This window comes from Arachis duranensis, chromosome 5 (genome assembly GCF_000817695.3).
Source record: "Arachis duranensis cultivar V14167 chromosome 5, aradu.V14167.gnm2.J7QH, whole genome shotgun sequence".
Lineage (NCBI taxonomy): Eukaryota > Viridiplantae > Streptophyta > Magnoliopsida > Fabales > Fabaceae > Arachis > Arachis duranensis.
Genome location: NC_029776.3, coordinates 85,965,531 through 85,988,334, shown reverse-complemented (window position 1 = coordinate 85,988,334; position 22,804 = coordinate 85,965,531). Strand labels below are relative to the sequence as shown.

The following is a 22,804-nucleotide window of genomic DNA, read 5'->3' as shown; positions in this document are numbered from 1 at the left end:
GGATTTTTATTCAGTGCCCTTTTAGAAGATTTCAATGTTTATAGACTATATCTAAGGAATGAACTAGTTGCATGCTCTTCATGCACTTCTTTAGCTTAATATTCACAACAAGATTCTTTCCTTACATCTGGATCACTTAGATATCTTAAATTAAATATGAATGATTTAAAGTGTGAAAGACCGAAATGCCAAGAAAGTATATATAGTAGCATAGATGAAACGCTTCCTAAGTTATATGTATACACATATGTTGTAGACAACTAATTATATAAAGTTAAATTATTCTATTTTTCGTTATAATTTTACTAAATTTTTAATTAAATACACATACAAGCAGCCTTTTTGGCTCACAAGTTATACAAGTTGGCCCAAGTCAAAAAAAAAAAAAAACACACGCACCACTCCTTTAAAATCGAGCGTCCAACGCACACGTTTATTATGTCGCACTCTTCCTCTTCTTCCTCAGTCAAAATGCAAATCGTCAAGATTCGCACTCTTCCTCTTCTTCATCAATCAAAACGCAAACCGTCAAGATTCAAGCAACATTCGAAACAAAAGACATTCAAACTCCTCGCGAAGAGTAGAAGAAATCAAGAAGAAAAGATACAAATCTCTATAAAAAATCACCAGAAAAAATGAAGAAACATTATTCAAGGTACTGTTTTACTGTTCTTCTAAGTTTTTTTTCTAGATTGTCTCTGCCATGTGCCACATCCTTAACCAGCAAAATATTAAAGGATTTCAAGAAGAAATATACTGTCTCTCCTATGTTTTGGGTGTATTTCTTAAATTCTTTAGGTGTATTTCTGTAATCCTTTGGATGTATTTCTGTAATCGTTTGGGTGTATTTCTGTAATCCTTTCTGTAACTGTTTGGGTGTATTTCTGTAATCGTTTGGGTGTATTTCTTTAATTGTTTGGTGTATTTCTGAAGTTCCATTATCTTCAAAACAATTTCAAAGCTTGATTTCAGAAACCATGAAAATCGAAAAAAAAACGAAGCAAGAAGGAGATCCAACAAATTTGGCAAGAAATTCGAAAAAAGAAACGAAATCTTTTGAAAAATGAAAGTTATATATTTGCGCGTTAATTGATTTGAATTTATTTAAAAGTCTGTTAAAGAGGTCCATAACATAACCAGCATGTTTAGTGGGTTTCGTTTTTTTCATACTTGTAAAGTTTGTAAGCGCAAAGCACTTGTATGTAAAGATTAATCCTTTAAGAATATTTTAATTTAATAAAATATATTGAGCTATATTTAGTAATGATGTGAAATAAATAAAAATATTATTGTAATATTTATTATTAAAAGAATCTAATTATAAATTTAAAATTAATGTAAAAATCTAATTAAAAATTATAGAAATTTGACGGAGTAATTTATTCAATATATAATTTATGGAAATCACACTTTACATGGTAACTAACTAGACTATAAAAAATTATAAACTAGAATCCATCATCATCTTATAATCTTATATGTACATAAAAGATAGTCACTAAATTAATAGTTTATATAAAATATATATTAAAATATAAAATATATATTAAAAATAAATTAAATAATACATATATTTATATATAATAATAGTTAATTTAGTGATTGATTCTTAGTATGTATATAGTACTTTTTTTAATTAAAATTAATCACTTAAATAAAATTAAAACCTGTGAGTCATGTTTGACATATATATCATCATAATCTTGTAGTTTTCTTAGTTTCAGGCATATAAAACTCGGCGGCGATACTCTCCCAAAGCCCATATGGGAAACATGTTTGTATATAATGAGTAGTTTAGGGTACAGTTCCTCATAAACACTCCCGTTATTCCCTGCATAGTTTAATGGATTTGTTCATTAATAACTATACATAAAGATAAGTTTGATGAGAGAATTATGATTAAGAATAAGTTAAAACTTATATATATGTTACCTGCTGTGGGAAGTCTCCATCTTCCATTTGTGAATTGATTAGTATCTTTATTCCACGATGTATAGGTGTTGGATCAATCTTAGCCTTGTTTCACCAAAACATTAATTATATAATTAATTAGCACAATAACTTTATTTTTGTTTTGTTAAAAATATAATTATTTATGTGCCTCTTTTTATTAATTTAAGTTTTTAAAAAAAATAATTTTATAACATAGTATGAGATAACAACTTTTATAACTGAAAGATCTAGAATTTGATCCTTATTAAACTCTAAAAACAAAATTTCGGCATAAGAAAATTAAAAATTGAAAATAGAGAAAAAAAAGTCTATACAAAAATTTAAACAAATTTAAAAAAAAATTCTTATTTAAGACATGTTAGAGATATGACTATTCGTGTACTTTCTTTTATATATACTTCATTGTTGTTAGTTGTTGTGCTATACGTTAATTCTTCCTTGTATATTCCATGTAGTTATTAACAATAAGGCCTCTTGAACTTAACATAAAAAATTACCATAATAAGGAACACCTTTTTTATATGATAGAGTCACATGTGTTGAAACTTGAACGTGTCATAGCATAATGTTATTAGTAAGATTAAAATGAAACACTTTTAGAATAAAATTTTTCATTATAAGAATAACTTGAGAATAATATACCATAAAAAGTGAGATTAACTAGGAAATGCGAATGAAACACAATTTTAAAATAAAATTTTTCATTATGAGTATTTCGTGAATAATATACAATAATAGAATAGTGACATTATCAATTAAGAAATAATAATATTCATTTTCTTATTTTAAAATTTTAACTGATTTCAAAACATTTCAGTTTGTTTACAAACCTGGCCTGCACCAATAAGAGATAACAAAGCCCATGAAGTTTGAACTAAATTTGCTTCATTGCCTTCTACATTAGTATACACCTAATAATTAACAAGGAAATTAAAACACATGTGAACCTTATGTGAGTAGTAAGTACTAAGTAGTAATTATTACAATTCTTGTTTACCTTCCTATATTATATAGTGCATTATTCAAGTAAAATGAATAATATAATGTAGTTATAATAAGGTACCTTGTTTTGACTTGATAAGTAACTTTCACTCCAACCACCGTTAGGAAGCTGCTTTGACAACAAAAAATGACATGCTTTGCGCAATGAAGCACTGTTTTGATAGTTCTTTCCACATGCTCTCAGTCCCTTTACAGCAAACCAAGTTCCATAGGTATAGCAAATACCCCAACAACCATACCTGTATAAGTGTTTTGTCCATAGTGGTGAATTATGAACTTTGTCTCTCTCTAATTTTTTTCTTAGATATAATTAATATATAATGAATAATCTTGACCTCTCCCATGGAACCAAATATAGGCTAAGACAAGTTAAACAACTAACTTTAGCATTAATATATCACAAGATAGACACTCTTTATTTCAAAATTTATTACTTTAGAAATTCAGTACGTATCACTACAACAAAAATAACCTAATGACAAATTTTCAGTGACAATAATATATGATCACTATATATTTTATTTAACTTATATTTACGTTAATTATATATTTTTCGCTGTTATATATTATAATGGGAATTATATATTTTTTATGCCAATAAAAAGATCTTTACCAATAACTATAAAATTGTTGCTGAAACTTTTTAGCAACAAAACATACAACGACCAAAATAAATACTTGATAAAAATGATTTTTCTAGTAGTGTATATCTATAATCCAATGTGTTATTTATATCTAAATATATCAAATTATTATTACTATTAATATATTCCATGAAAGTTTAAAAATAATGGTTATTTTAGAAATGGGAGGATTATCATAATTATAATTAATTATACAAATTATGAGTAATTTAATCTATCTTAGATTATAATTAACTAACAATTCAGATATATATTAATTTAAATCCTAAATGTAATCTTCATGTGTAAAATAATAAATTAGAAAAAAAATTTACAATACCATGAGCCATCAGGATTTTGTGTGTTTTTAATGTAGCGGATTGCTTGGGCAATAGAATGATCAACTTCTTTTCTTCTATGGTTTGGATATAGCTTTCTAAACAGAGCTAGGGCTTCCATTGCTGATCCTGTGCATTCTACGTACCTATTTTACTCAACATGAACCACAATTAGTAGGAACAATAAGATAACATGCCAAAAATAACAAAATATTTATGAGTATAATTAATAATTATCTTACTCCCTCTCAATGAGAGTGTCTTCAAAGAATTCTGTTGGATTGAATTTCTGCAATACACATAAGTTCTCACTCAATTGAAATAATATATTTGTTGTTATTAGAAGAGAGTAATTTGAAGAGTGTATTGTTGAGTGTGTATTCAAAAATACAATGTATAAGAGTATATGTAGGTGCTAGAAGAATCAAAACAATAAAAGTATAAAATTTTATAATAAATATACAGATATGTTATATAAATATAAATGATACTAACTAATCTTAATTGATCCTAATTATACTCTAACATCCCTCCTAAAATTCAAGTGAGAGTTAAGGATACCATTTTGAGTTTGTGTAAGACCCAGAATTTTGAAAAGTCTTATTATGAGCTGATTTCAAATTTATTTATTATTAGAAAATTTACTTTTAGAAATTATTTTATTGAGAATAATTAAATCAAGTTTTGATAATTAAAATGAAGATTTTACTTAATTTCATAATTATTGAGTTATTTTCTATATTTAAATTATAACGTTAGTAGTTATGAAATAATAAGAATGTTATATGATTTGGACTAAATAATTAATATTTTAAAATATTAATACTGCTGTTTTGGAAAATAAAGAAATTAATTATATTATTTTTAATTATTGGATTTAAACATTTTATTGAAAATAATTTATAAAATTGATGAACAAATAGTATTTTCATACATTATTATTGTTGGATTAAAATTTATTTCTAATTATTATATTATCCCTATTTTTATTTGAAATTATAAAATTACCCTTAAACCTAATTTTACCTAAATCCTAATTTCCAAATTGGAAAAACTCTAATCCTGAAACCCTAACCTAGTTGCCCTTTCCCTAAAACCCATAAGCAAACAACACACACAGCTCCTTCACCATGAAAGAAAGAATGGGAAAGAGAGAAGCATGGGGATCTGAGAGGGGAAGGGGCCGCGGAGAAGGAGAGGAGGAAAGGAAGAAGATCGCGCCGGCGTGCTGGGCTTCACCGCCTCCATCGCGTCGTCGTCTGACCGGAGAGGGAGAAAAGCGTCACACCTGCCACGAGCTCGCCGTCGTCGTGGAGCCGCTGTCCCATGTGTCGCCATCGGCACCAACAAAGAGAAAAGAGAGAGACATTGAAACAGAGAGCTACGCAATGAAGAGAGGGTCGTGGGTCGCTGTCGTTGGGGTTTCCGTCACACCCTGCCCGCTCACTGATACCGATTGATGGAGGAAGAAAACGTGTGAGTCAGGGACGCACCAAGGATAGGTCGCTACTGTCACTGACAAAGCGAGGAAGAGAAGTGCCGTTCGTCGCTGGTCGTGCCGCCAACGAAGCTCCCTTCACTAACGTCAATACCGATGTCACTAGAGGAGAAGATGGAGACCAACGAAGAGGAGCCTGACGTGCGTGAAGAAGAAGAGGAGAGGTCCGAGGCTGAGATGGTTCCTGTAACCGCCGTCTGCCTCTGTCACTGTCGAACTGTTGCTCCACGGTGCTTAGCTGGAGCTTCTATTACTGTTGTCGGAGATCTGTGGTTGCTGGAAAACACCGCTGTTGTTTCTGCCAAAGGAGAAAGAAGCCTCGACGCTGTTCTGGCCGCCAGGAGCAATTTTGTGGCCATCGGAACCACCGCCGAGGATGCCACTACTTGGCTCAGTCATTTCTTCTTAGTTGCAGTAAGCGTCTTCATTTTGAAAAGCCTATAGTCACTGCTATGTTATCGTATGCTGAGGTTTTGTAGCGTTAATTATGATAAGATTGAGTCTCAGTTATTTTATGTTGTGATTAGAGTTGCTGTGGTTACTGTGGAAGTGGGTTGGAGTTGAGGTTGTGGCTGCCAAGGGGTTTTGACGTGTTGCGTAGCTTTCGGGTTTCGATTATTTGAGGTAGAGGCCTTTTTAGAAAACTTCACTTTATGAATTGGAATTATTATATATGGATATAGACGTGAGAAAATGTACCTTTGAGTGACTGTATAAGTCTTATGTAATTGTTGGTTGTCTTGGATGAATATAAATGTTTGTTTGGCTGGGTTATTGTTCGGTTTTGTAAAACGCACAGTTCTTGAAATGCTGCTTTAAAGTTGATTTGTAAAAGCTTTGAAATCGAGGTTATCCTGTTGGAAATTGATTGAATTTGAATTGGTGTTCTTGAAATCTGATAATGATGCACTCTTGGAAACAACTTGATTTTGAACTGATTTGATTTTGGAACCGATAAAGAGGGTTGTGGAATGGTTTGGTTGGGACCCGAAAAGGGTGGCAGAGTCCATGTTTTAGGGGGGAGGTGCTACCGAAATTTATACTAAAATCCAAGATTCTATTCGAAATATTATTTGAAAAGTTATGAGTCTAAGACTTGTACTAATTTACTTGAACTATTTACAAAGGTGAAGAATTGTTTCAAAATGAATTATTAAAAAGAGAACCATGATTCACCTTTGTTTTTTAAGAAAAGTATTTTACCTTTGGGTGCAAGACATTTAGAAGTAGCCCGTGTCTTAAGCTGTTTTAAAGGTGAAAAGGTTTATGTCTTTGAAATTAACTTGAGGAGTTCAATTGGAGGAATTTCAGTGGTTTTGAAAGAACTTGAATCTTAGTTGATAAACCTTATTTTTACGATGTTTTGGAAAAAGTTTAAGGTATCCTTCAAAGTTCTGGATTAGAAAAACTAAAGTGATTTCCGAGCCGTTGGAAACGTTTCAGATTTTTAGCATGGGATTGAAATTAGTTTTAGTTTAAGTAAAAGAAAAGATTTTGAAAATGTGGTTGGAGCAACTGATTACACGATTTGGTTTGGCTTAAATTCTATTCTTATTTTTTATTTATTCAAATAAAAAAAATTAAGGTTTTACAGATTTTAAACGAATTTGAGGAAATGAATTATGTTATTCTCCCCTAAAGACTTGAGACTCTGCCGAGGAACTTTTGTCACAAAATCCTATTTTTGGATGGATGATTTTGAATATTTCAGAAGAGATCTTTAATTTGCCATGGTTTTTGAAGTTTTGGAAAGATGATGCCGATGGTGGCTTTGTTTTTGAAAAGGGAACCTACTTTGAGTAAAAGTGGCTTATGAGTATGAAATGATTTGAGGAATGAAAATTTTAAAGCCAAGGCTGGAAAGAATTGATTTTTTATTTCAAAGTAAATTGGATTGAGAAAAAGTGATTTATGGCTTGAATGATGATTTTATGAGTTTGATGATGTTGGATGGTAGAAGTGCTATTATGTTATGAGCCGAAATGGCTGTATATGATAATGAATTATGGCTGATTGTGGAATATGTTATGAGCCGGATGGCTGAGTATGAATATGGATGATTATTGAGTTGATAAAGTAATTGTTGCACTTCCAATTATCTAAGATACGAGTTTTCCTGGGTAGAAGCAGTGGCTAGCCACCACGTGCTCCAGGTTGAGACTCGATACTCTGCTGACCCTATGTCATAAGTGTGGCCGGACACTGTGAAAGTTCCGGATGAGCTTGCCTCCGTGGATAAACACCACTGTGGGTGTTGTGTGATTATGATTATGATTGTGAATAACTCGAGTTGGGGATGCACGACAGAGGGACAGTCCAATGGTTAGCTACCAGAACTTGTCGGGTTGACTTTATAACCGGCAAATGAGACTCATCAGCCACTAGGACAGGCATTCATTGTATGCATCTATGTGACATTGTTTAGGTGTGTATATTGTACTTGGTTTACCTATGTGATTAATTGTGTTTAACTGTTAATTGTTCTACTTGATGTAACTGCTTGTTTGTGCTTGAGCTTTCCTACTTGTATTTGCGACTGAAAGTTTGTTGGATTACGATGGGTTGGTTGTGGATTGAATTGTTTGGGCCTAGGAACGTGGCTGGTTATGAGATGGGCTGAAGGCCGTGTTTGGTTTGTGTTTTTGTCTTAGGAAAGTATGAAAAATTAAACTGGTTCAGCATAGACTTAATGAACCTATGTTTGGAACAGCTTGGTCGTTCATACTGTCTATAAAAGACTTTTAGAAAGGCTTTCGAATTTTTGAAGAATTAACAGTTTTCTCTTCCAGAAAGAATTTCAGAATTTTGATATTAAATCTTTGGTTTTGAAGATGTATAAGGCGGTTATTAATCACTGTAACGGTTTTATTTTCACGTATCCTTTTATAATAATCCTGCAACCCTATAGTTAGAACACTTTCGAGAATGATGTTCTCACTCCCCTACAGGTCTTTTCTTTTTTAGGTTACGAATGATGAAGTTCGAAAGAGCTTATTTCTTTTCTGTTAGACAATATTTCTGTATTGTTTTAGTATTTATATTTCTCTCGCCTTTAACTTTGCAAGTTTTGTAAGAAGGATAGGATTCTGACATGAGATGCTTGTAAATTAATATGTATGTATATGTGTATTTCCTGGGAGTATTGTAATTTATATTGCAAGTAAGAATGTATGTTTTTGAAAAATTCGGTTTAAGTTTTAAACATGATCATATTTTAGTATTAAATATTATAAGAGTCGTCGGAATACCCGAGCTATCAGAGTGGCGCAGCCGGAAGCGTGACATTTTGATAGTTAGGGTGTTACAATTTAGATACTAGAGTCTGAAAACGAGTAAAATGATGAGCGTTCGTGAAGATATCAGCCGTCTTATTCAAAGTTCCAACAGCTATGAGACGAACAACATCAATAAGGAGATGTTGCCAAACAAAGTGACAATCAATCTCAATGTGTTTAGTGTGTTCATGAAAAATATCATTATGGGGCAACCTGAATAGTATTGCGGCTATCACAAAAAACATTAGTCGGGGACGACTGAGGAGCACCCAAGTCTTCGAGAAGCTAACAAATCGAGACAACCTTAGCAATGGTATCAGCGAGAGCACGATATTCAACTTTTGTGCTTGATCAAGCAGTGAATGTTTACTTCTTGACTCTCCAGAAAATGAGAGAGTCACCAAGAAACAAACAATAACCAATAGTAGAACGACGATCAGTGAAATCACCAAATTATCAGCATCTGAGTATGCCTAAAGGGATAAAGAGGAATTGGTAGGAAAATAAAGACCATGAAATAGAGTGCCTTTGATATAGCAAATAATACAAAGAACTTCCGCATAGTGAGTAGTATGCTGAACTGACAAAAATTGGCTAAGAACATAAACTGGATAGGCAATGTCTGGTCGTGTAGTCAAGTAAACGAGACATCTAACCAACTGATGATAAAGAGTAGGACTATCTAAAACAGTGCCATCCATAAGGGTAAATCGAACATTACGCTCAAGGAGAATAAACTCGGTGCGACTATCTGTAATTCTGACTCGAACAAGAAGATCCGGAGCATACTTAGTTTGAGAGAGATAGATACCGTCATATGTGGATATGACTTCTAGACTAAGAAAATAACTGAGAGAACTAAGATCTTTCATCTCAACAGTATGGTGAAGGGAGGCTTTGAGATCAGAGATACCATCAAACATCATCTCCAATAATGATCATGTCATCAACATACAAAAGTAGATCACTTTTACGAATAAAGAGGGCATTCTCATGGGGGCTGCAAGTGAAACTGAGATTGCATATAGTGATGCTGAACTTGTCAAACCATTCATGAGAAGCTTGCTTAAGACCATAAAGTACTTTCCGAAGGAGACAGACTTTACTAGAAGGACAAGGACATCCTGGAGGTGGTTTCATATAGACTTTATTTTTCAAATCTCCATTAAAAAATACATTCTTCACATCCATCTGAATGAAAGACTATTTCTTGACTACAGCAATGGCAAGGAAACTCAAACAGATGAGAGACAAGTAACAGGAGCAAAAGTCTCTTCATAATCATTACCATACTCTTGCGAACAACCTTGAGCAACCAATCATTCCTTATAACAATCAATGGAACCATCAGAGAGTCTTAATCTTGTATACACATCTACTACCCACAACTTTTTTATCAGAAGGAGGATCAACCAAGTCCCAAAGTGTGTGCTTTTTCAAGTGTCTAGATTTTTTTCTGCATTGCTTGATACCAACTTGGATTTGTGGAGGCTTCTTGGAATGACTTAGGTTTATGGTGATGAAGAATAGTAGAAAAAAATGATAATTAGGAAGTTGAGGAGGTGAATTTCTTACCCTAGAAGAACGAGTGGAGGGGGAGGCATGACACCAGGAGCAAGAGCATTATCCAGTCTGGAATAATCGAGAGATGGAGAAGACAGAAAAGGAGGGGGCTCGAGGGATGGACTTGAGATGGAACCTGTAGTATCATCACTATAAAAAAGATCAACATTGGAGTTAGTGAAAAACGGTGGCTGAGTAGAATGAATGGACTCAAAAGAGGAAAAACTAGAGAACATGTGATGCTCCCAAAATATAACATGACGAGATATTCGAATACGTCGAGAGATAGGATCCCAACAATGATAACCTTTGTGATCAGTGCCATAACCAAGAAAACAATACACACGAGTCCGAGGTTTAAGTTTATTATGTTCATGAGGATAAAGAAGGACGAAATAGACACAACCAAAAATACGAAGAGAGTTGTAATTGAGAGAAATATGATAAAGATGCTCAAAGAGAGTAATGTTACTAAGGATAGAAAAAGAGAATCTATTGATAACATGAACAGCAATGAGAACAGCTTCACTTCAAGTACGCTCAGGATAGGAAGAAGAAATAAGCATTGCATGAATAGAGTCAAGAATGTGATAGTATTTTCCTTTAGCTCTGCCATTTTGTTGAGAGGTACCGAGACAAAAAAATTCATACAAAGTACCCTATTCAGTAAGAAATTTTAAAAGTTTGGAGTCATGATATTCTATAGCATTATCGCATTGGAAGATTTTAATGACTTTGGAAAACTGAGTTCGAATCATAGTGACAAAGTTAATATAAATCTGAGGCAACTCATGACGATTAGTCATCAAATAAACGCAAGTAAAATGTGAATAATTATCAATAAAGACTACAAAGTATCGAGTCCCTTCCATAAAAACGATGGGAGCGGGGCCTCAAACATCAGAATGAATAAGATCAAAAGGAGAGCAAGCAAGAAAAGAATTATTATGAAAAGATAAAGCAAGTTATTTTGTAGTTTGATAAAAAAATGCAATAAAAAAAACTCATTACTAACTTGACCTAAAACACCCGTAAACATAAAAAGACGCAATTTTTCTAAGGAGCTGTGGGAAAGACGGCATTGCCATAAATGAAGAGGAAAGGGAGAGGAAACAACACAGAGATTTGACGGAGCAAAAACATGAAGGTGTTTGAGCTCAAACAATCTTCCGACTTTTCTGCAAATTCTTTCTCAACATCTTCCTTAGATTTGGAGGTTCTATCTTTGAAGTTTTTAGTCACAGTAGGCTTAACAGGACAAACAACATCACCAGTTATATAACGCCATAATTTTTGTCCTTTAAGAGATCCTCGCATAGCTTCAACCTAATGAGCATAGTTGGAGCCATGAAGGATACTAGGAATAGGCTGAAAAACATCTGATTTTTCCATAACAGCAGAAATAAAGACAAAAAAGAGAAGAAACGGTAAATTCGGGGCGGAAAACAAGAAAACAGAGGACAGAATTGAAAAGTGTTCACCAAAATATCTTAGGGAGGGTCCCACTGTCTATCAGGTCAGCCGCCACGTCAGCAGACACGTCAATAAGGGAAGGACACGTGGCAACGAGTGAGAAGAGAAGCAAAACACGCCAGCGCAGACGCGATGAAGAGGTGGCACGCAGATCGGGAGGCTGGCCGGGTCCGTGGTTTCTACCTAGCGTGACACGTAGTACACTGTGATGCCGTTGATCCTGGGAGTGGATCGAACGGTGCTGAAGGTATCTATAGGGAGGGAGAACCTGAAGCGGATAGCGATCTTCAGGCGGCGGGTCCGGTGGTTTCCGGTGACGATGTCGAACTCGTTGAACTCGCAACGATGAGACGAAGACGGCGGTAATGGCGGTCACGAACCAAAGCGTTAGGAAAGGATAAAAAAACAAAGGCAAAGAACACTATTGAAAGAAGAAAAACAAGGGGCTATGAACAAATTTCCATAAAAAAACATATGCTCTTAATACCATGTTAGAAATAAGAGAATAATCTGAAGAGTGTATTATTAAATGTGTATTCAAAAGTACAATATATATATTATAGGTGCTAGAAAATAAAAAAAGCATAAAATCTATAATAAATATACAGATATGCTATATAAATATAAATGATACTAACTGATCGTAATTGGTTCTAATTATATTTTAACATTTGTAACGGTTTTAAACTGCAATAAAATAGATCTAGAGTGTTTGATGGACCGCCGGCAAATGAATTTACGACAATTTTCAAAAATGTTAATATAATCTTTGCTATATGAAAGATTGAGTCATTTGTTTTTGCGATAGTTTATAACCATGTCTTATTCTAAAATTTGTCATTTTATTACGGTGGTTTCAAACTGCCAAACCGCCACTCTTTAAAAACATATAATATTTTTTTTGTATTGGTTTGTAATCGTTGCAATTACTTAATTTTGTTTGTGATATTTAAGGTAATAATTGTATAATAAACCAAAAACATGTTCGTCCTACATATTTTATATTCAAATAATTTTATCAACTATACTAAGTATATATTAAAATCAACCACTAATATAAAAAATATATTAAAATATAAATATTAAAAATAAATTAAATAACGCATATATTTATTATATACAAATATATTATTAGTTGATTTTAATGTACAACTAATATTTTATATTTTTATATTAATCTTATCTTTAACACAAAATATTGTTATTTATATGTATTTTATATTGAATACTAAATTAACATATAATTATACTCTTAAATAGAATCCAACAATAGATTCAAAAATATAAAATAAAAAAGTGAACAAAAACTCGATGTCACATAAATTATAAATTCTTATATTCTAAGTTCTTATTACCTCTAACCAACGGTAGGCTTTAGAAGGTTCCCAAGCGGGAAAACCGCCATTAGTACTCTGAATAATAAAAGAAGATATCAAGCATGCATCTAGTACTTAAATGCTCAAATTTACTAATAGAAATAACTTGGGAGATAGAATTTAATTGGAAACCATACTTGTAGAGAAAGAATGACATTAACAGCATCATAAAATCTCTCTGGTTCCATTTTTTCTCCAACTAGATCAGTTGACATTTCTGATAATAGGAGTGAAGCCTATACATAATTTTAGTAGCAAATAATGTCAAAGTTCAGGAGATGTAATATGTAATAATTGAAAAATTAATTATTATAATCCTCCAAACAAGTACAGTCATCCTCCAATGAATAACAATTTGTGGTTGTTATGATGCAACATTTTGGCAAATCCAAAAATATTTTAGGGCAAAGTTTAAGGTTAAGAGTTTATATTAATCTGTAATGGGTTATACTTGAGTTGGATGAAACCTTAATCAAAGTCATATAATTCTTTGAAAATTTGATTTTTTTTAATCAAATTATTAGTTAGTATTTATTTAATTATTATACTTTTATATTGAATTAACTTTTTAACATTACATGCATGATCTTATTATTGTATTAAAATAATTATTAAACATATACATCTTGTGAAATGTTTATTGCATTTTGTCTTTAATCTAAAGAAAGCCAACTATCAGCTCACTAAACAAAAGTGTTTAGGAGACAATAAAAAAGACCCAAATCAGCTAGAAGTTGTTTTATTTTATATTTATTCATTATTTTTAATATTAAATAAGATAACTTTAAATTACTATCTGCTTAAATTACTCCTCACTAAATTAGAAATTACTTTATAAATTTATTAATTAATTTATTGGAAGAATTTGTGTGAACCTGTAATCCTTCAGCTGTACAATCAGAGACTTGCCAACCTTGGTCATGCATTGAGAATGTCCATGAACCTTTTGAGTTGTGTCTATACATTGCCATGAAGTCACCACTAGGGTTTTCACTAACCTTCAATTTCAAATTAAAGTCTCTTTTAATAGTATAGATATGTATAATGAAGAAACATTAATTAATTAATTAATAGTTATTAATTGGTACCTGTGAAGCCTTGACAAAATGGTGAGCTTTTTTAAGTGTAGGTCCATACTCTTCACTTAGATTACAAGCAAGTATTGCTTGTATAGCAAATGCTGCATCCCACATTTGACTACCAAAACTCTATATCAAAATTAATTAAGGTGACAATTAATAATACTTATAAAGATAATAAATTTCATATTTGAACTAGTATACTTTGTTGTTTAATTAATTCAACAGATAAAATATTGAAACAATGCAAAACGTTTTCCTTTTATCAAATATATATACACTACCACAAATGTGGTCTATAAACTATCAAAAATGCTATTCGTATACTAAAATCAGTCACTAGTGTATTTATATATAAATACATATGTGGTTTAATTTATTCTCAATATATATTTATATTTTAACATATATTTTATACTGGTGGTTGATTTTGATGACTGATTTTGGTGTACACATAACATAGTCATCAATAAACTATATATAGCAACACTTAACCGATAATATGCATTAAAATTAAATATAACCTACAATTCTTATAATAATTAAACTAATTCATTCAATTTGACTAACCTGAATTTTCAAGCCATCTTCGGCAAGCCAAAAATAATCTGGAATTCGAGCTAAATGAAGATAGTAGGCCTCTGAATTAGGATCTTCAACCCAACGCGCAATCAAACACAAAACCTTCAATTTTCATCAAATAAAATGTCAAGCTAAGCTATAGGTAAATACTTTAACAATCTAACAATGGTAGTGATATCAATTCAAGTTATTAATATTAGTATTTATAATTTAATTTAAACATGTGTATACCTTCTCGACACTTCCAATGCAAAGGTATTTACTGTTTTCATCTTCATATCGTACATGATTAATTGCAATTTCTAATGCCTTTTCTCTAAGCTTAGAAAAAGGCCAACAATTTAGCAAAGGCTCTCCCACATGATGGAGAAAATCCCATAAAAAATCTTGGATCAAAGGATGTGGATAGTATAGATCCTCCTGAAATTGAATTGCAGGCAATTAATGTGTACTTTTTAATCTAGTTAAATGTGTCACTAAATAATTTATCCAAACCTTTGCAACATTTTTTCGAGCTTTATTCCAATTGATTTGTTCGTAAGGTTCATTGTACATTTCTACTCTCAAAGATTTGATTAAGCCGGTAATAGTTCCCACAAATCTCTTTCCGAATAAATATGACATTGGCATATAAACCAACCGACAATAGCACAACATTTTTCCTGCCATATAAGTGCAAAGAAAAAAACACAAAAACCAAATATTATTTATTATAAAGAGGAATAAATAGCTATTATGAAAGATTTAGATGCGAATAAAACGGACCATAAAAAAATAAAATAAAGCTAATGTTGTATTTACGAAAAATAAATCTTTTAGATAAAAATAATCAATGGTAAAATTTTTGTTAATTCTATTAAAAAACAATCAAGACATTTTTAATAAAGTAAAATAATTAATTTGTCCCAAAATCAAGACATTTTTCTAATTTTATTTTTTTTTTAAAATAAATTTGTGTCTTCTAATAATTTTATTTTTATGTTTATAAATAATTTCCAAAATAGAGCTTAAAGAATTTGAAAGGATGAATCAATTGACAAAAACCTGGATGAAAAGGAACAAATTTGGGTAGAAGCCAAAACTCTGGTGCTAGTGGATTGCACCCCGACCATTCATAAACCCCAAGCACCTGCTTCACCAAGTAATTAAAGTACTATAGGTTAATAACTACGTAGAGTATCCTCCTCTATATGTTAATCATCTTTTATTTGGTGAAAATTACAACTTCTTTTTAATTTATATATATTGTCGTACTCATTCTTTTTCTTTGAATTTTTGCATTTCGTATTATTTATTCCAAAAATTTAAATTATTGAAAAGAATCACATAAATAATTATATATTTAATATATGCTTTCAAATAATCGATTGTTTTAAACTAAATAAAATTGAATTCTAAATATTTTGTCGTAAAAATTTTAATATTAATTTTATGATAAAATTATTTATCTCAAAAACTTAAATTGATAAAATAATATGAATGATCATATTACTTATATATTTAACACGAAGATCATTCTAATATGATTATATTACAATGATTATGATAGCTATGGTGTTTTAAAAAGTGTTGTTAAAATTAAATTAATATTTTTTATTGTTAAACAATATTTTTTAAAAAGTATTGATTAAGAAAAGTGTTACTAAAATATAAATAAAAAATGTGTCTTTAATTTTAACAACACTTACATATTCATTATAATCACCATAACATAATCATACTAGAATCCATCATTTAATACCATATATTCTTACCCATGCAACATATAATAATAATAATAATAATAATAATAATAATAATAATAATAATAATAATAATAATAATAAACTAATGTGTTTACCGTGACCCAAAACTTGCCCCACGATGGAATAGCCAGCAAACTACCATGGTCAAGGATCCATTTTCTAGCTCTAGCCATTGCCATATCTTCACCATCTTCGGGTCCTTCCCCAAGTATTCTCAAAGCAATGTAACTCAATGATGATCCAAACATTGTGCTGTGACCTTCTATATGGAACCCCCAACCACCGTCTTTGTTCTGTTTAATGACAAAATGTTAACCATAATTATTGTCAACTTCAAGCATACATGATTTAAATGGATTCCTTCTTTAGCTTCTTATTACACTTTTGCCACTCTTCAACAAATAATTAAGACCACGGTTAAAAAGTGACATAGTTAGTAAAAAAAAAAAAGCCACACTTTTAGCGTACCTAATGCTATGCTTCATCTCACAATAGGACCATAATTTAAAAGTGTGGCTTGTTCTATGCACTTGAGTACTCATTTATTTGTGATATAAGTGATGGAGTTAACTAATAAAAGTTATTCTATTTTACAATCATATTTTCATGAGAAAATTCATAAAAGATTTTGTATATGCAATATTAAATCAAAAAACATCAAGCTAATAAAATGTGATTTGCCCGTCTTATATATTATAAAAAAACTTGTTAAACAATTTTTGTAAAGTTGAAGTAATTAAATGATGAAAAGAATATGAATTTAAAATAAAATTTGTATTATATATTATTTGATCCATTGGTCATTGAAAATTGAAAAGAAATTAGTAAATTACACAAATGATGATTTATTCATGGCGGTTTAATTTAGTAATAATAAATATACTCACCTGATGATTATATAAATACCGAATGATTTCTTTTTTATGTTCTGGTCCTAAAACATAATCAAGGGATCCTGTAATATAGAGTGCCATTACCTGTTCATCAGGTGATGATATCAATAGATAAATTAAATCAAACCCAAAAAAGAGAGTAATGTATTTAGGAAAAGTACAGGAAATAATATTTAATAAAATTTAAATTAATTTTTAATATTACATTTTTTATAATTAAAAACAATGGTGGATTACATTTACTATGATTTTTTAATGTATGTAATCATTAGAATATTAATACCAAAGGTTGTAGGAAAAATAAAGGGCCAGCGGACTCAGCAGGCCAGTGGCCATCATGGGCTTGAATGGATGAAAAGAAACTGAGAGCCCTTTTCATTGTTGTAATCAGTGCTTCTTCTGTTACATTTTCCTTGTCTCCCACTTTCACTGCTTCTGCCATTGCGCTACACTGGTTCTCCTTTCTTAGCTGCCACATAAATTGCATAAATTTTGAAAATAAATGGAATAAAAACGGTCTTGTAGCAAAAAAATATTAATTAAAAAATCAAAATTTGTCTTATTTAATATTTATTAATTATTATAATAATTAATAAATACTAAATAAAGTAAATTTTTGTGATTTTTTTTCTAGTATTACCGAATAAAAATGTTGACAAACGAGAATAATAAATAACAAAACAACCAACTTAGCTTTCCAATTTATTGATCCCTTCCTTATAGAGCATCAACTAACATTGGTTCTGAACTTCTGATATTCAATTACCATTCACCACGTACATCATTATTAATTACTAATTACTAGCATTGGAGGATTTATCAATAGATATTATATTGGGACATTGATAGGTATTTAATTGCTTTCGAAAAATGGCTTTGGCTTCATTAATAACTAGCATCCATCAAGCCGCTTTTTATTGATTATGTTAATGTATAAAGATTTTAATTTCAATATTATTAACATTAAAGTGTAGAAAAAATTAGCTACGGGGAAAAAAGAACTTGAAAAAATATAGTTTAAAAAAAGAAAAAGAAAGTGCAAATGCTTGTTTTATGAAGGTTGGTTTGGGAGGAAAAAAATTAAGTGTTTTTCTTTTTATAAATATCCATATTTATATATTAGAGATGATACTTATAAATTTAGTACTTTTACCAATTTAAAAATTTGAGTAAACACTTAAATTAGTCTCTGAAAATATTTTAATTGGATATTTTAGTTCTTAATAAAGTTATATTACTTTAAAAGTTTTTAAGATGGATTGGTCTCTCCATAAAGAGAATTAATTTATATTATGATGATGATATTTATTAGAGATTTAATCAATTGCCTTATAATAAAATTTAGGGATTAGAAACTTATTTATCAAATAATTTCTTTTATATTATTATTTTATATAAATAAACAGTTTTAAAAAGTTATAATAAGAAATATGAGTACAACATTAAATTTTTGGTGTTTATCTTGAATATGCATCATACTTTTCTTTTATCATAAACCAAAATTTAAACTCAAAACTTATTATTTAATTCTATAACTAACAATAACAACAAAAAAGTTAATAAGATAGTATATGGAAAAGGCATAAGTGATATATTCGGAAGAATTATCCTTTGTAAATAATTTTTTAGGTTAATTATGATTTTGGTTCTTAGGCATAGGCCGAAAATTTTTTTCGTCCCAAACGTTTTTTTGCATATAAAACCGTCTCTAAAGTTTAACTTAGTTTAAAAATTGTCCTTACTTTACGAATTAAAATCGTACGAAAATAGCGGTGGAACCGAAGACAGAAATGAATCGTGGACATTTTATTCTTCTTCTTCTCTTTCTCCTTCTTCTTCTTCCCTTCTCCCTTCGAAAGAGCAAAAACACTCTCTTTCTTATTTTTTCTTTCTTTGTATCTAAGAGACACCTCATATGATGGAGGTATGATGATGGTTGTTTTACCTGGTGCTTGGGAGGTTTAAAGGAGACAGAAAGTGAATAATTAGATTAGAACTAGAATCCCTTAGAACTTAGTTTTAAACCTTAAGGACGATTTTGTATGTAAAAAAAATAGAAACAAAAATTTTTTTAATCTATATCTTAGAGATCAAAATCGTACTTAACCCTAATTTTTTAATAGAAGTTTCTTAAATATATAATTATAAATTATTTTAAAGTTTAGTTTGTATGTACTATATGTATTAAACTCTTTATATATTAATATTCAATCAAATAGAAAAAATAAAGTTAAATTTCCATACTTAATATCTTAAAAAATGAAACATTTTTATCTATATAATAACAGGACATGCATATCAACTTAAAAAGACTTTTATACTTAGAATACAGAATATTATCCTACTAACTAAATTTTATACTTGTAATACACGAAAACTAAATTCTCAATTCAAATTAAGAAAGAAAAGGTTAATTAATACAATTATGCAAAGACATACTAAGATTAAAGTATGAAAAAATTTTAAGTGTATCTGAAATACTGGTATTTCAATTATTTTAACTGTTGATTTTAATTAATATATGTTATATATATTTTTTATAATTCAAAACAACAGTTAAAATAATTAGAACACCAGTGTTCCAGGTAAACTAGAAACTCTTCCGTAAGTATGCATGTATACCTGCATCCTCATTAAGAGGTCAGAGCTTTGTTTGATGGAAAATCTATTTTTAGTGAATTCTTGGCGCAGTCTTTCAACCTCGGCACGTTCTTCAGGTGTTCCTGCATTTGGATCAAACTCCCAATGTTGTCTTCCTATGAAATTGTTCCCTGAGACCAAGTTCTTTCCTCCTTCTGCTATCTTCAACTTCCACATCCTCAACTATATATTATATTTATTTTCCTAAGTACAAAGACGGGTTCATCATAATAAGCTAAGAAAACATTATTATTATTCATGTATATACATAATAAGAAGCGTTTAAAATATTCTAAAAATACTAGTGTTTTAGTTACTTTATTTAGTCATTAATTTCGGTTATAAAATATATACAAAGTTAAAAATTGAAATGAATAATTAAAACTATCGAAATATCAGTAATTTAAAATACTTAAAAATGTTCTAATATTATAAAAGAGAGAATGATAGATGTTTACTTGAATTTGAATGAAAGTATTATTAGTAGCCCAAAGAAGATTAAAATTGGAAAGATGAGAAATTGTGCTATAGCTAGCTATAGATGGAGATAAGCTTAGAACTTTAGGAAAGAAATATATAAAAATGAAGATTTTGGATACATGCACACACCACTTGGCTGAAAAGGGATTGGAACTAATAATATAATAAGGACCATATATAGAAAGGGACACAAAAATAAGTAATTAAAAAATAATAAATATGTTTAGAGTATGGTGAGGTGTGTGGAGTGTTTTGGTAAAACAGTCCTTTTATTCCCAAGCATGGCAGAGGGAGAAGTTTCTTATATTAATTTTGTAACTAAGTACACCTTTAGCAACGGATGAAATTCACACAATAAAATTTTCTTATCATACCATTATTGATAATTAGTGGGGGGTTGAATTTATTAGGTGAAGTCACTTTCATCTATGTATATACCAAACTCGCTCTTAGCCTTATTTCTTTTGATGAAATTTGTCTGGAATCTTTTGGATCGGACGAGGAACATTATAAAGTATATAGTACATTACCTGCTCTCTCTGTTTTTTCATGAAATTATCTTTCTCAACTTAGATAATTTTTTTTTGTACTAAATTTTCTAAAAATTGAACATTAGTAAAATTATATTTAAAAAAGTTATATTTATGTACCTTTCAAATTAGAAAGTATAATATATGATTTCGAATTGACAAAATAATTTATGATCTACGGTATATGCAATTCTAATCTAAAGATAGATTTTATACAAATTTACCCTGAACAAAAAAATTGACTAATTTATGGTAAATGTTAAGGTTAAAGTTAGAATTGAAGGTGACAGTGATACAATAAAAAATAAAGTTAAAAATAATACTAATTTATACCATAAAAATTTTAACAATAAGAATAAAATTAAATCATAACGGTAATTTAAAAAAAATTAAAAATGTTAAAAATAAAAAATATATTTTATTCAAAAATTATTTCTACTAATAATATTATTTGAAATATTGATAAAAATAATATTTTAAGCAATTAATATCTCTTTTCGAAAATAAAAATATTTTTTATAATTTCTTTTTTTTTTTCAAATAATTTCTTTAATTTATATGCTAATTGTAAGGACAAGTATTTAAACATATTCGGGCCCATTATATATCCATGTGAAAAATATTTAAGAGGAACCACCTACTCCAACCCAAAAAAGAAGAAAAAAGAAAATACCAGACACGTTTAGAATACCATTCAATGCCGTCCTTGATAGAATGCTGGAAAAGCAAACACATGTTAGCTAGGGATGCTAACCAACATTTAAGAGGTTTTCAGGTGCAGTATTGTTTTTCGGATTGAGTTTGGTTTTAAAAATAAGAGAAGATAAGATATTAAAATAAAATATAAAAGAATTATTTTTATTTTTTTTTAGTATTTTTATGTTTTTTTATTAAGATAGATACAAAATATACTATTTTAATATTTTTGAACACAATATTTCTATTCAGATTTTATCTGCCACTATAATTTTGTGTCTTTGTCTATCTCAATGTCCCGTAACGATAAATAAACGCAGTCAATTCAACACAAAATAAGATTGATAGATGACAAATAAAATTTATTATTTTTTGTTACGATAGCATTAGAGAGTCAATTTTTTTAGTTATAGTCGTCAAACGAGTCTTGATCCGCAAGTAGACTCAAAACACTCATAAAAATGGATGCGTTGAGGCAGTAAAATTATAACTCAGTATAAAAGCGGGTCAATTTAGCTCAACACACATAACTTTTGAGTTAAATAAATGAGAAATACTATTTATAGACCAAAATTAGTCATTAAAATCAGTCATCAATGTCTTTGTATATAAATACATGTGTGATTTAATTTATTTTCAATGTATATTTGTATTCCAACATATATTTTATACTGATGACTGATTTTGGTGTACACGTAGCATAACCCATCGGATCTATCTAGTGCTAGGGGTGTCCGTGGATCGGATCGGATCGGATATGGTCGAAAATTCGATCCGATCCGCACAATTTTCATCGGATCAGATCAGATATGATATCCGCGCTTTTTAGTGCCAGATTCGATCTGATCCGATCCGCAAATGTGCGGATCGGATCGGATCGGATATCGGATATATCTGTATAATTAAACCTTCTCTTTTTAATCATATTTCTATGTAAAAAAATTCAATAAAAATATTTCTTTTATACTTTTAAACTTATTTATTCCTAAAATATTTTTAATCAAACTCTTTCTAAATAACAAAAATAAAATAATACAATATATGAATAATAATTACTA

General features: G+C 29.9%; 1 protein-coding gene across 2 annotated transcripts in view; it reads right to left on the bottom strand.

The window, feature by feature from the left end:
• Positions 1-341: 341 nt before the first annotated feature.
• The window catches only part of LOC107490082 (lupeol synthase), a 45,040-nt gene continuing 22,577 nt past the window's right edge, over positions 342-22,804 (bottom strand). The window contains exons 1-20 of one of the 2 annotated variants that reach the window (XM_016110855.3): positions 20,499-20,613; positions 20,023-20,244; positions 17,684-17,869; positions 17,395-17,484; positions 16,603-16,800; positions 15,807-15,891; positions 15,258-15,424; positions 14,994-15,182; positions 14,751-14,864; positions 14,190-14,309; positions 13,977-14,099; positions 13,239-13,337; positions 13,081-13,137; positions 4,159-4,205; positions 3,919-4,062; positions 3,017-3,194; positions 2,784-2,864; positions 1,933-2,016; positions 1,668-1,831; positions 342-504 (exon numbers count right to left, since the gene is read on the bottom strand). In XM_016110855.3, coding sequence (XP_015966341.1) covers positions 1,721-1,831; positions 1,933-2,016; positions 2,784-2,864; positions 3,017-3,194; positions 3,919-4,062; positions 4,159-4,205; positions 13,081-13,137; positions 13,239-13,337; positions 13,977-14,099; positions 14,190-14,309; positions 14,751-14,864; positions 14,994-15,182; positions 15,258-15,424; positions 15,807-15,891; positions 16,603-16,800; positions 17,395-17,484; positions 17,684-17,869; positions 20,023-20,217 — 2,268 coding nt within the window. In that variant the 5' untranslated portion in view covers positions 20,218-20,244; positions 20,499-20,613 and the 3' untranslated portion in view covers positions 342-504; positions 1,668-1,720. Of the gene's footprint in view, positions 505-1,667; positions 1,832-1,932; positions 2,017-2,783; positions 2,865-3,016; positions 3,195-3,918; positions 4,063-4,158; positions 4,206-13,080; positions 13,138-13,238; positions 13,338-13,976; positions 14,100-14,189; positions 14,310-14,750; positions 14,865-14,993; positions 15,183-15,257; positions 15,425-15,806; positions 15,892-16,602; positions 16,801-17,394; positions 17,485-17,683; positions 17,870-20,022; positions 20,245-20,498; positions 20,614-22,804 lie in introns of those variants that run through there. The other variant, XM_052262093.1, reaches the window with a different exon arrangement.